Source organism: Cygnus atratus, chromosome 3, assembly GCF_013377495.2.
Source record: "Cygnus atratus isolate AKBS03 ecotype Queensland, Australia chromosome 3, CAtr_DNAZoo_HiC_assembly, whole genome shotgun sequence".
In the NCBI taxonomy this organism is placed as follows: Eukaryota; Metazoa; Chordata; class Aves; order Anseriformes; family Anatidae; genus Cygnus; species Cygnus atratus.
The window spans coordinates 5,482,665-5,497,186 of record NC_066364.1 but is presented as its reverse complement, the minus strand read 5'-3'; the positions used below and the strand labels follow the sequence as shown (position 1 = coordinate 5,497,186).

General features: G+C 39.7%; 1 protein-coding gene across 3 annotated transcripts in view; it reads left to right on the top strand.

Moving 5' to 3' along the window:
- Nucleotides 1-14,522, top strand: part of SUPT3H (SPT3 homolog, SAGA and STAGA complex component) — a 279,344-nt gene that overhangs the window by 261,281 nt on the left and 3,541 nt on the right. For 2 of the 3 annotated variants that reach the window (XM_050710009.1, XM_050710008.1), the window contains exon 11: nt 6,885-7,022. The exons of the other annotated variant lie outside the window; for it this stretch is intronic. In XM_050710009.1, coding sequence (XP_050565966.1) covers nt 6,885-6,947 — 63 coding nt within the window. In that variant the 3' untranslated portion in view covers nt 6,948-7,022. Of the gene's footprint in view, nt 1-6,884; nt 7,023-14,522 lie in introns of those variants that run through there. 3 annotated transcript variants of the gene reach the window in all.

Here is a 14,522-nt window from a genome sequence, read left to right as displayed (position 1 = left end):
GCAAGTGGTACCACAGCCCACCCCAACTGTTTTCTTTTTTTTTTTTCTTCTTTTTTTTTTTTTTGCCAGGAAGTGGAGGATGGGGGCAGGATTACATGTGGGGGCCCATGGAGCCCACCAACAGAGACTGCTCTCAGTCTTTCTTGACAGAAAGAACATCCTCTGCCTTTCTGCTGTGTTCCCACTTCACTGCTCCACTTGTACTGGGCTGACCTGTTCCTACCTTCTGATATGGAAGGTAGGTTGCAGCTCCTTTGCACCCATTTTAGACTAGCAATCTGGCTCATTCCTTTTTTTTCCTTTTTAAAAATTTTTTTAAATCAACATTTCACTAACCAAGTGCACATTTATTCTCAATGTTTCACTCAACTGCTGAAAAATCACCATTACAGATGAAAAGTTGAAAAAATGAGGAAGTGAGAGATGTTTTTAATTTATTCTTAACAAAGAATATTCCTTGAAAAATTGATAAACTGCTCTAGTCTTCACAGTAAGTATGGGTCTGAACACATTTGAGAAGTGGGAAAGTAAAGTGTGGCTCCTAGAGAAAAAAACTCCATCAAAAATACGTTTTTCTCTTACTATCCACTACTATAAAGATGCAGGACTGTGAAAATGCGTGTTGCAAAATATACTGAAATGATATTATGTTCTTTCCAGAAATCTCAGATCTTAATGCTTCTAGGAAGTAGGAGATACAGATGGCCATTTTTAAAAATTTCCTCACTGTAAACAAATTAAGAAATTTTACACATCTCAGTTTAGATCATTCTGTTAACCAAACATGAAATGTGTGGGAAAAAAAAAAAAAAAAAAGGTATCTACTTTTGGTTTTTAATTGTGAAAAAAAGAACAATGTACGTTACGAGTGTATTTTTTTTTTGTTTTGCCATGTCTGTCTTACACGTTTTGGAGGAAGGAGTGGGAAAAGAAAGAAAAATCCAACTTCTACTAAGCTATGTGGTTTTGAACTGTTTGGGTATTTCCAAAAGTCAACTCTGGTACCTTAAACCTCGCTTTCATCAAGAAGCTGGTAATTCAAAATAGTTAACTAAATTTTGGTTATTGTAGCAGCAGGTCTTCATATCTTGCTTTCTGGTATTTGTAACTAAACACACATGATTTATAGAATATTTTATTTCAGTTATTTTGACTTTGCCTTTCACCTCTTTGACCTAGAAAATGTAGAGTGCTTTAATAACCAATGTCCTTGTTAGAAACTTATTATGTGGCTCTTTTTTGGAAAGGCAAGTTGAATATGTGGCATAGCGTGAGGAATTTTGATGTAATTCGTTTAGAGAGGCTGTTGCTTGGCCAACCTTTTCTGAACAGGCTACGTGGTAACTGAGAAATTGGAAGTCTCAGGGTTGGACTGGATAATGGACAATAGATGCTTTCACTTCTGTTGCCTATTTGAATCCAATCTGTCAAAAATTGAAAATTGTTCCCTTTTAATACTGGGCAAGTAGCCTGTGAGTAATTAGTTGGTTGACTCTGCCTGGTGCCTGATTGAAATTTGCCCACAAGACAAAAACACCACCCCAGTTGGAACTGTGGCCAGTTGTTTCAAAAGCCAAAACTGAATCAGCAGCTGGCTTTGCAACGTTCTCTTCCAGATCAGGACCAAGATGTTTCATTGTGCAGTGTGGACAGGCTCATATTTTGTTGCCCTGAGTTTTGTTCTCTGTGAATGCAACACCTGTCATAAGTACTATACGAAACATAGCAAAAAAGATTTATTTCCTTGAGGATGGATGAATTCTACCCCCTACAGAGGGCCAGGATCAATGGTTCACCCCATCGCCCCATCGACAGCGCCCCTTCAGGAGGAAATTCCACCCAAAACACTCTGCCCCACAATACATCTACATTTGCTATGAGCTATGTGAGACATAATCATACATTTTCAGTTGACTCATGCCCAGCTAAAGACAAAGGGAAGAGAAATATTGCTAAGTGGCACTGATTTTTGAGGAAAAATAGAAGCTAGCTAGAAATGATGGCTTGCAAGTTCAGCTGGTGTCAGAACGAGGCTAAGCTAAAGGCCACCATTTCTGGGGCAAAAGCCCCAGGTTTTCACAAGGGGAACTTTTCCGCAAATGTGAGGTATTTTTGATCAATTTCTTCAATGGACTAGGCATAAACACGCTTCCCTTTGACATCAGGTTGTCATGTGCCTTTTTTTTTTTTTCCATCTCCCTCTTGCTTTCTTAAGCAAACTTAATCATCACAGCCAAAAAAAAAAACCCCATGCTTCATTTATACTTAATATCCAAGATTGAACTTAAGCTTGTGGGAAGTATGAAACTCCCTCAAGCTTTTGAGGGCTCTGTGCCTGGGATGTGAATAGCTGGCTTCTCCAAATTGGTGTTTATGATCCTCCTGCTCCTATACACAAACACTGAATTTCTCTTACATGCTCCATGCACCCTTTGGTACTGCCAAAATTCTTCGTCTGTCCTACAACTATCATAAGCAATAGCTCCAATTTTCTATAGTTTCTACAAGGACTGCTAATAGAGTTGTAGAGCCAAAAGCTAGTCAGGAGAGAATGAAGTAAGTTTTGGATGAAATTTTGTCAAGACAGAGAGCCCTTCACTTCTTCTCAGAGAACATGATGTCAGTAAGTGACAAGGACCTGCAGAAATAAGGTTGGAAAGAAAAACAGTAATGAGAGGGATGCAAAAGTGAGCAAGAGTGATGGCTTACGGAAAGATGGGAGAGTGGGCTGGGAAGGAAGGGACAGATAAGCTGAACTGAGGTGCAAAGACAGAGATAAATAGAAGGAAAGATTTAATTAAAGTGAAAGAGAAGAGAGTTGGTAATAAAGAATTTGAAAAAATGCTGTCAAGAGGAACAGAGAAAGTAGAGCAGGAATATATGAAGGAAGAAGTGGAAAGATTTCAGGTTATTTAGATATATCTTGTAGATTTTAATAAATGAGTCAATAGTGGTGCATGTTTAAAAAAAAAAGAATAAAAAGAAAATAAAAAATAAGTAGTTATCATTTAAGGTTTATTTCTGAGTCTTCTTAAAGTTTTAGCCACATAGCTCCTAGTGAAATGACTGGGACTGACATAAGATTGCTAGTTAGATTTCAAAATCTCAACATTAGGGTTTATTTTGTAGAAATGTTAGAGATTACATTATTATTATATAATAATATATGATAATTATACAACTGTAGGGCAAAATCTAAAAACTAATTTATGTTACAAGTATTGGCTAGCATGAAGAGCCGTAATGGTCCAGTTGCACATTTCATATCGATTAACGTAGACTAGTTCCATGTGTTGGATAAAGCCAAAAGTGTAGGGAAATAGGCAGAAAGAATTTTTTACTCACATTCCTTCTTTGTTTTGGTTCTTTTTGATTCTCAAGCTTATTACTTTTGAGAAGAGATAATTACATATTTTCGGAACGGGTTGTTTGAGATGAGGAAATGCCTCCACTACAAATTGAACCTGCGGAAAGTCACACCTGCCTTCAAGACCTGACTGTTAGATTAGCTCCCTTCCTATTTAGGTGTCCAAAAAAGCATTCAGATATGAAAGGACAAAACATACTGAGTGCACCTAATAAACTCTTTTGAACCAGACTGTAAGCATGGCAAAATGGTGCTTTGGAGCTCTAAGATATTTTGAAGACAATGTTCCCATTACAGGCAGGTAACATTTGGAAATACATCTCTGCTCTCTTAAAAGTTGAGCTGTGTTTCTGAGTCTATTTTCATTACAGCTGTTACGTAGGGATGGGAGCAACACAAAATATGGGACAGCAGATCACTTCTTTACCCAAAGGCTCTGTTATATGGATATACCTGTGATGCCGTGTATGTGACTATGTACCAATGTCTAATAGGTCTAGCCACACTGAGGTGCCTAATATTCCGCTGCTCTTAAAACCATCATCTTGTGAGAAAGAGAATTTTCCATCCCACCCAAAAGGATTTGAGGGAGCTGTTGAATGTACCAGCTGATGCAATGTAATAATCTTCAGTGATCTCTGCTAATTTAATTTATTTTTTCCACTTCTTCACCTGAGCATCAGAAGCCTAGTCTGGCTTCTCTTGACCCCTTCCTGAAATATTTGTGCAGCATGCTGGTAAAATGGGAAGCTGAAGAGTCAAAGTCTTTACCATAAACAGGCTACAACGGTGCATATTCCTGCCCTGTACAATGAAAATCAGCTTGTTCGTTCACAGTACGTGCTGATGGAGGCTTCTGTGGAATATCATTTACAGCCATGTTGTCTTTGTAGATGCCTTCTACGATGTGAGAACACTGATGAGTGGAGGGGGAGGGGGTCAACCTTCCGCTTCCCAGATGGAAAACATCTGAGCTGGCAATACATCTCCCTCAAAAGAAATGTGTTGCTGTTTCATGGTTTCTTCAAAGTGTTACAGAGACAAAAGGTATCAACTTGAATTTTTACCAGTGTTGACTGTATCAGCTTGAATTTTTAGCAGTGCTGACTGCCCTAGCCCCTAGAGCCGTTTACTGTAATACCAAAGTAGTCTTTTAAACAAGACAGGCAATAATGCTTTACACTGTCTCACACAAAAAGAATGTAACATCAACGGGAAAAGTATAGAGTAGTCAAAATGCTCCAAAAATAAAACAAAAGAAACAATATTATGTCCTTTTATTGTGGCCCCTTAACTCCAGTCCTCTGAGAGCAGTGTTGATTGACATTGGTGATGCAACCTAAAAATTAATGTCAATTACCCAAAACTACATGCACATAAGTGATGTTAAGGGTCTGATTTCAGTCCACAAAAGCCAGGAAATTCAGAGCTACTGGAGGGCTGAGGACCTGGGTTTGACATTCCCGTCTTACCAACAGCCACTCTGCTGGGGGAGGAAGGAGAAACAAAGAAAAAGTGAGTTACACCATTACAGTAAATAATGTGGCTGAGACAACACACTCTCTCTTTGCTGAAGTCTGGATCCACTGGATGCTATCACCTTTTAAGACCAGGAATGCAATATGTTCTAGTTTTGATGCTCAATAATTCCCCTACGACCTTTCTGCTTTTTTTTTTTTTTAATATAAACTTTTATTACTTTAGTAACAATAGCTTTTAATGAGACCTAACTAACTCTTCATTTACAGTAATTGTTTATTGTTTTTGTATATCCAGCAATGAGAAGCGGGGGTGTTGCTGTCAGCGTGATTAGTGCATGTTATGTATTTGATGCAATAATTCCGCATCCAAACAGGATCGACCTTGTGCTCTTTGATAAATGAACATGCAGTAATCGAGCTGTTCTGGTGTCAGCATGCACACAAATCAAAATGTTCTTGCATCAAAGAGTACTTATGAAAAAACTTTCATACAGGATTTAAATATTCTTCAATGTTATTAGAAAAATATGGGCTGTGATATCATGAAAAGCCCTTGATGGAGATACAAGCCGATAATCCATCTCCTTATTCCTAAGTCTATATTTAATGATTGAACAGTGGCAATCAGCCAGAAGAATCTTATGGCCTGACCACTTTGTTTCCAGGCGAGTATCAGTTTTGTAGATGTGCATATAAATGTATGTGTCTTGCAAAATAGGGTACAAAAGAAAAAGGCAAGAGAGACAGTGCTACTGAAGAAGAGAGATGTTGATGTGATGGGTCAGATGAATGAGATATTCCTAATGGCATTGGTCTGTACTAGCAGTTCAAAAGAAGTTTCATTTAAGTAAAGATTGCCATAGCAAGTAACATATATAAAAGGGTCTGTGGAGAGGGAGAGTAGTATGAATGTTGAGAAACACCCTAGTTATTTTTCTTGCAGAGCAAATATTACTGCTGTCTCCGTAGACCAGTCAATCAGAAATGAATGAAAGAGAATTTTAGTCAGTTCTAGGAAGGACATTTTAGAATTCTGAGCAACTGCCCAGTGTCTCCAGGACGGGCCTTTTTGCCAAGATCTTAGGCAGGTACAGAGCAGACAGACAGAAGGACATTTGGAAAGTTTATAGGTAACTTGAGCCACTCTTTAGAAAGACTCGAAGTCCATCTTCTGTCAAGGAGCTTTTCCAATATATGAAGATGTGTATAGTGTAATTTTAAGCGTATAATTTAAAAAAAAAAAAAGTCCTGGCTGTCCTTGGGACCCCAAGTTTCTTGGTACATCCTTGCAGCTTGTATCTTGCCACCTCTTTGAAGGTACAACAAGGACTCTTCTACGCTGGCTGCCCTGCGCAGCAACCTGCGGGGCTTTGAGCCATCTTGGCATGCTGGCCAACATTTTGTTCATGGTCTGTAGAGCTCCGTGGAAGTACATGAAGGAGTCTGTCTGTCCTGCAGGCAGCCACTGTTAAGAACTGCCTGGGGGAGACCCAGGACCGCTCACCTTTGTGGTGAGGGTTGGGAGCAGCAGGACCAGTCGCTGCAGCTTCGAAAGCTCCAGGCCTGCGGCATGGGTGGTGGTTGGAGGAGACTCCTCTGTTTACGTGTCCCCACTTGCTCATTTACAAAAGAAGCCACCCACAGTCGAGCTCTTAATATGCTCGGCATGTTTCAGTGCTGAGATCCTAATTGCACGCTGTCAGGAGATAGTGAGCAGGGCTGCTATCACACAGACCACGTCCGTGATCTGTTATTATTCACAGATGACCAGAGCATTCCTGTTACCGTTTCCTTCCCTTATTCACTTTGCGTATACCCAGTAAATCTGTTCTTCATACTACTTTCCTTTCCACATCCTCATGCTTAGATCTTGTCTGATGGGATAAATGTGTCATTGCTTTGACACGGCTGGCAAAGTCCAATACTGAAATGAGTTGCTATTTAGGGGAGGAGGATCTTCCTGTGATTATCACCAATTACAAGGAAAGTGTTAACTGCTCAAAGGAATTAACTGCTCTGCTTTATATTTTTTACAGGCACGTTGCATTCTCTGCACAAGCAGTAGGACAACTTGCATATCATTAAAGAATAAGCTTTAATTTCCTAAATTATAAGCGCTTCCTGTCATCAAAAATCAACTAATTGTATCAATATATGCCCGGATAAAAGTTCAAATTAGAGATGGAGCTTTGTTTTGAAGGATAAGTGTGTTCAGCTTTCATGCACCATTTTTTAAATTTGGATTTCATCCTGGTATGTAGAAGTTCAGGAGGGACTAGAAAGCATATTTTGATTTGGGGCTATTTCTAATATGAGTGCCATAAAACCTGGTAGTCTGTAATAATTTATTCTACTGCTAAAGTATTGTTTTAACTGGGTAAACTGCCTCGGCACTTGAATTTTTTTCTTCAGCGTGCTGCAGAAATGCTTGTGAAAGATCGATTGGATGTCACTCTAAAGCGTAATCCTAGGTAATTTATTCAGTTTTACCTGAGAGAAAGCTCCAAATATATGTTCTTCTGTTTTTAATCAGTCCAAGTACAATTGATTCAACTTTTGCCTGGATAAAGAGTGAGTAAAAACTGAGCGAGAGCCTCAAGATTTGGCTCTTATTCATTAACCTCAGGGCAGACTTCATTTTGTATGATTTTTAAGCTATTAAAATGTTGGTTGGCTTCCATTTGAGCTCGAATTCCTAATATCACCAAATAATTATGTGTAGATGATGAAATGAAAAAACAGGCATGTAGTCTCCGAACGCACATTTCAGTCTGGGTGGCTGAAATGGCTCATAACATTCAATGCATGAAAATGGGGTGGATTGAATAAATTAGCAGAATCACAAAAGGAAACCACTATAGGAAATAGTTTTACACGTGTAATCACTGAAATACTCTAGTGAATGTGTCAATCTGTACTAAATAAATATATTTGTTTATAGACATGCTCTGTATTAGCTTCCACTCTTTCACAGCACTTTGCCAAACAAAATCCCACTAGAAGTAGGATGTTCGCACCCGAGTAGGAGTTTCTTGGATAAATATTTTTTCTATATTGAGACCAAAACCACTTCTACAAATTTCAGACTTTGATTGAAATAGTATATTTCTTTTTTTTTTTTTTTTCCCCTCCCCATCTCCTCCACTGGCAACCACTGATGCATTACCTTAATTCCTCTTACCTCCCACTGCTCCGGTGAGCGGGAGCCGGCTGCGGACAGAGTGCATCAGTCAGTCGGTGCGTGGGGCTGGGAGGGCCCGCACCCAAACGTTGCCACCCGCGAAGGACCTCGGAGCCTGAGAAAATTCCTCTGTTTACAGACTTTCTGTCCCGCTTTGTTGGTTGGGTACTCATTTCCCCGTGAAGATGTTTTGCTGAATCAAAAGGAAGAGTACAGATGGCGTGCCCTCTGAAGTGAGCATTCACAGAATATTTTCAGGGGTGGGGGAAGAGAAGTATGCTGCAAAAGGTCATTAAATGCTCCTTTTCGGTGCAACAATTTCAACAGTTTCAAGAAAATAATATAGGTGAAATATCTCTTTTTTTTTTTTTTTCCAAATAATTTATTGAAATACTCGCTCCTCCTATCCAGTACCTGCCAAGTTCAGCATCCATTTCTGTACATCTGCTATTTTGGCCACTACAATGGGAGACACAACGTAATGCAAATAATAATTATTGAATAGCGTGCAGCATTTTCAAAATACCATGTATTAGCTCCATAATCAATCAATCCTCAAAGCAGTTCTAAGTGAGCGTTAGTATTTCTGTTTCAAAGACAGGGGAAGTTGAAGCACAGCAACATTAAGTGGTTTGTCTGAGGCCACACAGCAAGTAAGTGTCAGAGCTGGGAGCAGAGCCCAGCCCTGGCTCCTGTCCTTGCGCTCAGACGACTGTACCACACCATGTTGTTTCCAAATAAATTCGCTAAAAATCATACGCTGAGTTCATGAGTGGTGGTGACATGTAGGGGCAATTTAACCCTGTCACTACCTACAGAAAAAAAATAAAATAAATTGACCCTCTTCCTCAGCAAAGGGAAACCTTGCAAGGTCAAGAAAAGCCATCCTTGAAGAGGGTGAGCCATCCAGGCTATTTCATGCTCATTATGCTGTATTGCAATTTGAAAGAATTTTTATTATTAATGGTAAATTTTCACATGGGAGTGCAGTGACTAAGGATCCGCGGTGTGCCCTGAGTCATAAACCAGAGGTTTCAGTATCTGACCGTACCTAAAGTCTTTTCCACATATGTCTCAAGGCTTCTAGCTTTAATTTCATTCTCAGACATAGCAAAATTGCCCATGCATATTATTGCTACCCTACAGTTAAAGCAGCAAATTGAGACACATCAGAAGAGGAGACATTAGGCTTTGGGCAACTCAAAGCATTTTGACCAATGTGACGTAAGGTGGTAAAATTATTAATGAACTAATTATTATGCTCATAATGCTCAGGAACCATGACCTTTCCATTAAGGTGGGGAATTTCCACATTTCCTTTGTGACCGGGTCCAACAGGTTGTATCCATCGAGGTCTGCTGTGAGCTTTGCCACTGGCCTGTCATGGACAAATGGTTGTGGGTCATTAGACCCAAGTCCATGCAAACTTGGTCCTCAGGATACGGCAGCCTTGCTCCCTTGGTTCAGGAGATAGGATTCAAGATCCCAGCTCCAGGATTTGCAGCCCAGGGAAAGGAATTCCTCACCCTGACGCTGAACTGAGCAGCACTTAAGTCTCGGTGAAGACTCAGAAGAGGAAATTCTTCCAGCGTGCTAGGCAGCATCTTCTGTTCTCTAACAATTAAAAAGGGTTTCTTGCTCTCAGACAAATACAGCCTATTAAAGCTGGTGGCAGTGATGGGAAGAGCTTTGCGAAAATATGTTTGTTTTGCAAAGCTGGCTGCCAAGTATTGTTTTATGGTTCCATTTTTTCCTTCTTTCTCCACTGTTTACAATACCCTCTGAGAAATTTAAAATGGTCTTTCTCTCCCTACCAATTTTGTTCTTTTTTTCTTTTGGCAGACATTGGTACCCCACTCCCACACCCCAGTTCTTGCAGCAACAGAAGCCATGATCCTTTTGCCTTGTTTTTCTTTCTTATAATATTGGCCCAGCCCTGCGAAAAGCCTTTGCTAGTTTACTGCGGCATCAAAAATTTGGCAAAAAGAGCTGAAGGGCAATAAAAGCCCTAAATTTTGTTCTCCTTCCACTGGCAGTATTGCACAGAGGTGTCTGAGAAATACATTTGGGCCCTGTTTTTCAGAGCTTCTGTGTTTCCACCAGCCTTGGGGATGTCATTATTCCCAATAGCAGAGAGCAACAAAGAAAAAATTGGATATTTCAGATTTAGACTATGTTCTTTAACATACTTGGATGATATATCCTGGATATATCCCATTCCTGGATACAATGACACCGTTTTATGTGATTACTGAAAATATTTACTCCATTGGCAGATAAAAAGTAATCCGAAGCCCAGAACTGACAGAGCTGAAAAGCATTATGTCACAAACCATTGAGAGGTGGTTTACTGGGGCAGTGCTTTTATCAGTGCTTGGTGTATGTGCTCACCTACATACAGTGTGCTGGTGATCTCTGTCCCCTTCCAGGAGGACACCCGGTACTCACGGCACAATTCCACTGCTGTAGCTGGGGTCCGACTGGCTGGGTGAAGACTCAGAGAACAGGCCTGGGCAATTAAGTTGTTTTATTTGTGTTACTTACACCTAACTGCAGTTCCTTGGGGCTAGCTTAATCACAACTGTGGTTGTGCTTCCAGGATGACCTTTGCTATATGGGTAAACGGATGCTGGAGCTTTCAGCACAGCTGTCTGGCCCCGTCCTGAATGAAATCTGTGTGATTTCATGAGTACAGAAGGGGAGATCATTTGGTGCATTGTCCAAATTCATAATCAACTAAACCTGGGTGTTTACACATATGTATTTGGGATTTGTTATTCATTATTGACCACGTACTAGACATTATATACATAAAAAGTTCCTTCGCTCTCTGAGTAATATCAGACATCTGTGCTTTGGCTACTGATTAAAGATGGGTTTGTAGAGCTGGAGCCTCCAGTGCTATTGTTTTAAATTGGAGAGAGAATTATCCATTATATTTCTTTTGTAACATGTATATAATTTTAATAGGAGAGTTTATATCCACACAAATTTATTTAGACCTAAACAGAAGCAGCTAATTCTAAACAACATGCAGATTTTCTTTTTTAAACAATATTGCTTATACTTTGCCTCCTAAACTAATTATTATTTTAATCTGTAAATAAGCTGACACTTCTTTGCATGTGGTTTGTCTATGCAGGCTGGGAAAATTAGAAGAATAACCTTCTAATCACAGGGTTTTTAATGTAGATTTTTTTATGTACAAAGAGCTAAGAATGTGCCCAGAATGACTTGCTTGATACTATGGCGGGCTAATGAAATTTTAAAGTTAACATTCCACAAATAAAATGGAAAGAAAACACAGGGAAAAAGGGAGCAGATTTAAAATTAGAGAATCTTTGTGTTTTATGGGTTCCAGGTTATTTGGAATGGAATGAAAGTTAATGCTACATCCTTTTTTCCATTCTGCCAGCCAGTGTCTGATCCAAGAATGTCTCTTATTTAAAGGGCAGGGCTCCCTCCACTGTTCTTAAATAAAGGCTTTCACTGTCTGAGATCTAGTCCTCCCTGATTTTCACAGTAACACTGTAAGACTGCATGAAGAAAATTATTTAATGAAAAAAAAGTTTTGCATATGATTCCCCTATCATAAGCCTGTCTAAGTCATATGGTTCGATTTACATTTATGCAAATATCAGAGAATAGAGTAAAATTACCAAAGGAGGAAAGGACCGTGGCATGTCACAAACATGATGTGCCTATTTGTATTTATGTTTGCTAATGAAGTTCAGCCAGGACTTGCTCTTTGATTTTGATGTCTCTGTCTGCCATTCTACTTCATGCATTGTAATTAAACCACTTGCCCACACACATACACAAGGACAGCAAGAGACAGACTTTGTTTTAAAAATGTTTGTAACTTGCTTATAGAGGACCTGTAATGTGGCATTTATCATCTTTAAATGATAAAACAACATGTTATCCAGTGGTACAAAATTCTGTTTCACCTTTAATGCCAGCAGAACAGGAGAATTAAACTAGTGGAGGATTTGGCCCAATAAACCTCAGTGTCTGAGATGTCCACTGGAGATGTTTTACCTTACACTTTCCAAAGCTTATCCCAAAAAAGAATTTAACTCCTATCAGCCCACTCAAAAGTCACAGCTGTTTCTTTCTCTTGCCAAAATTGTTCTTTATCATCATGCTACAGCTGGAAAGTTATGCACTACTATAAATTGTTAACTGGAAACCATTTCTAGCTAAGGTGCCTGTTCAGAAGTCTTAGTTTCCTAATCTGGTATGTTCCAAAGTGGAGGAGTACTCAAATCTTTGGGTTTGGCTGGTGCTTGTTTATGTAAATCACAACTTCAGTATGTCTGTGTTAAAAATCACATGATTTTCTGCCCTATAAATTGGCCCTGTAAACTCTTCACTAAAGTGTTTCATTTCATGTGACCTACTTTGGGGACAGGAGTTCTGCTTCCCTCTTCAAGGAGCAGTCCTTTGTTGTCCGTCGTGCTACCACTGCAAGAAGGACATGGGACTGAAAAAAGAGAGCAGAAAATGGATGACTTTTCATGAACATTGAGGATTTTCTTGACCAAGGCATTTTGTTCCAAATTGCCTTCTTAAGTTGTTAGTTTTGCCTTCTTCCACCAAACCAAGGACAACGTGTGTTCTTGCTTTTAGATGGCTCACAGAAGTGAGCACAGCTCATCTTTTCTGATGCATTGCCACTCCTTTCAGACTGTTAAAAAATGATTAAATAATGGTAGCATTCCAGAGAAGATTTTCATATTAGAATCCAATGTACTATGATAACCTAAAGGCACAACATTTTCAAGGTAGGCTTCCTAGTGCAGTAGGCAGACAGATGATGTCTGGTATAATGCAGTGCAGAGATGTAGCTGACATGAGTTTGGGATTGCTGTGTTACTTGCAAATGGGAAAAACATGAGTAAATTCTTCAGATTGCCTTAAATGAAGAAAATGCATCAACATGGTGCCTAGATGGGCTGGGGTCAGGGCCTGGAAGTGGAGTGCTCAGCAGCAAAATCATCATGCCTTTCCCCCAAACAGGAGCACGTGGCAAGAGTGGATTGGACAAAATAAAGGTCATATTGCTGCTTTCTTTTTGGTCCAGCCTGCTTAGGTTCTGGTTGTGGGTTGCAGCAATCTGGTTTGCTTTTAATGAGGTCAGAAAAGAGGATGCAAAATCTTGCCATATGATAGCAAGAAACCAGAAGAGTTTCTGTGAAGGCTAAATGGGCTAAATAAGGTTACATCAACTTTTCACAGTGTGGGATCTGTTCTGGGAAGGTGGACAGTGTAATTTGTGCCAAGCTAGGTGATTTCCCACATCTAAAAGGTGGTCCCTTGACCACCCGCGTGCAGTGGGTGCGGTAACAGGCTGAGGGACCTTCAGCCATGGCAAAGAGTCAGCCCACAGCAGGAAATGTTAAAGCACATGCTGGTAGACTGCACATTTTGAGAGAGAGCACACAGAAAAAAATGTGGATGCAAAAAACGCTTTTCCAAACTGGGCTCCAGAAGGGATGGTGGGCTTATGTTATCTCCTGACGTTGGGCCACAGCAGCTATATACCAGCCAAATGGATACAGGTATGGCCTCCCGTTTTATTTCCACATCAAGAGGCTGCATCATCCTCTGCGTGTAATTCTGAGCCAAACAGTCCTTCTTTTTTAAACAAGGATACTGCCAGGGTGTCAGAGAGCACCCAAAAGTCTCATCCAACTGAGCCCTTTCCATTATATCAAACCACAGTTAGTAACTGTCGTACATGTACACTCTCTTGTGATGGCCCGTACACATACAAGGTTTATAAAAAACCCCATGCTGTTTCTCTTCACGATTCTTGGCATACAAAGATATGTCTTTTAGTATTATGAATTCAGCTGTATATATCTTAAAGATAAATGGCGTAACTCAGAATGAGGAGGTAACTGTAAAATAGCTTTGCTATGCATAAAAGTATTTTGGAGGCTAAGCTTTATTATCTGGTAGTGTATCAAAATAAGAAAGAAGTGTTATCTTGTTATGGAATGGGATGAATCAAATTCCCTCCCATGAAATACTGATTTCCAAAACAGTTGCCTCTAAGCTGAGGTTGATAGCTAAGATTTTTTGGGGGGGTAAAATGCTTCAATTTGTGTCCAAATTCCTTAATAAAATATGCATATATCAGAATCACTTTCTCTGGCTTGGGACGGGGAAGTGTGTTGTTTTCATTATTGCTGAACTTCAAAATGGCTTAAGGAATTTTGTTGGCCCCTTCCAACAAACCTGAACTTCGGGCAGGGATTAAAGCAAAGGAAATTTCAGCCCAAGGGCAAATGTTTCAGAAAGTTTAAAGTATGTGAAACAGGGAGTTAAGTAGGAAATAGTTTTCAACCCTAACTATAGCCACTCTAGCTATAATATATTGCTAAATATAGACTGGTGGGTGTGTCCAGCTTTCTGAAGGTGTTATCCTTCCTCCTCTGAAGCTTGCTTCTAAAATGACCTTTTCAGGGATATAACTAACCATATA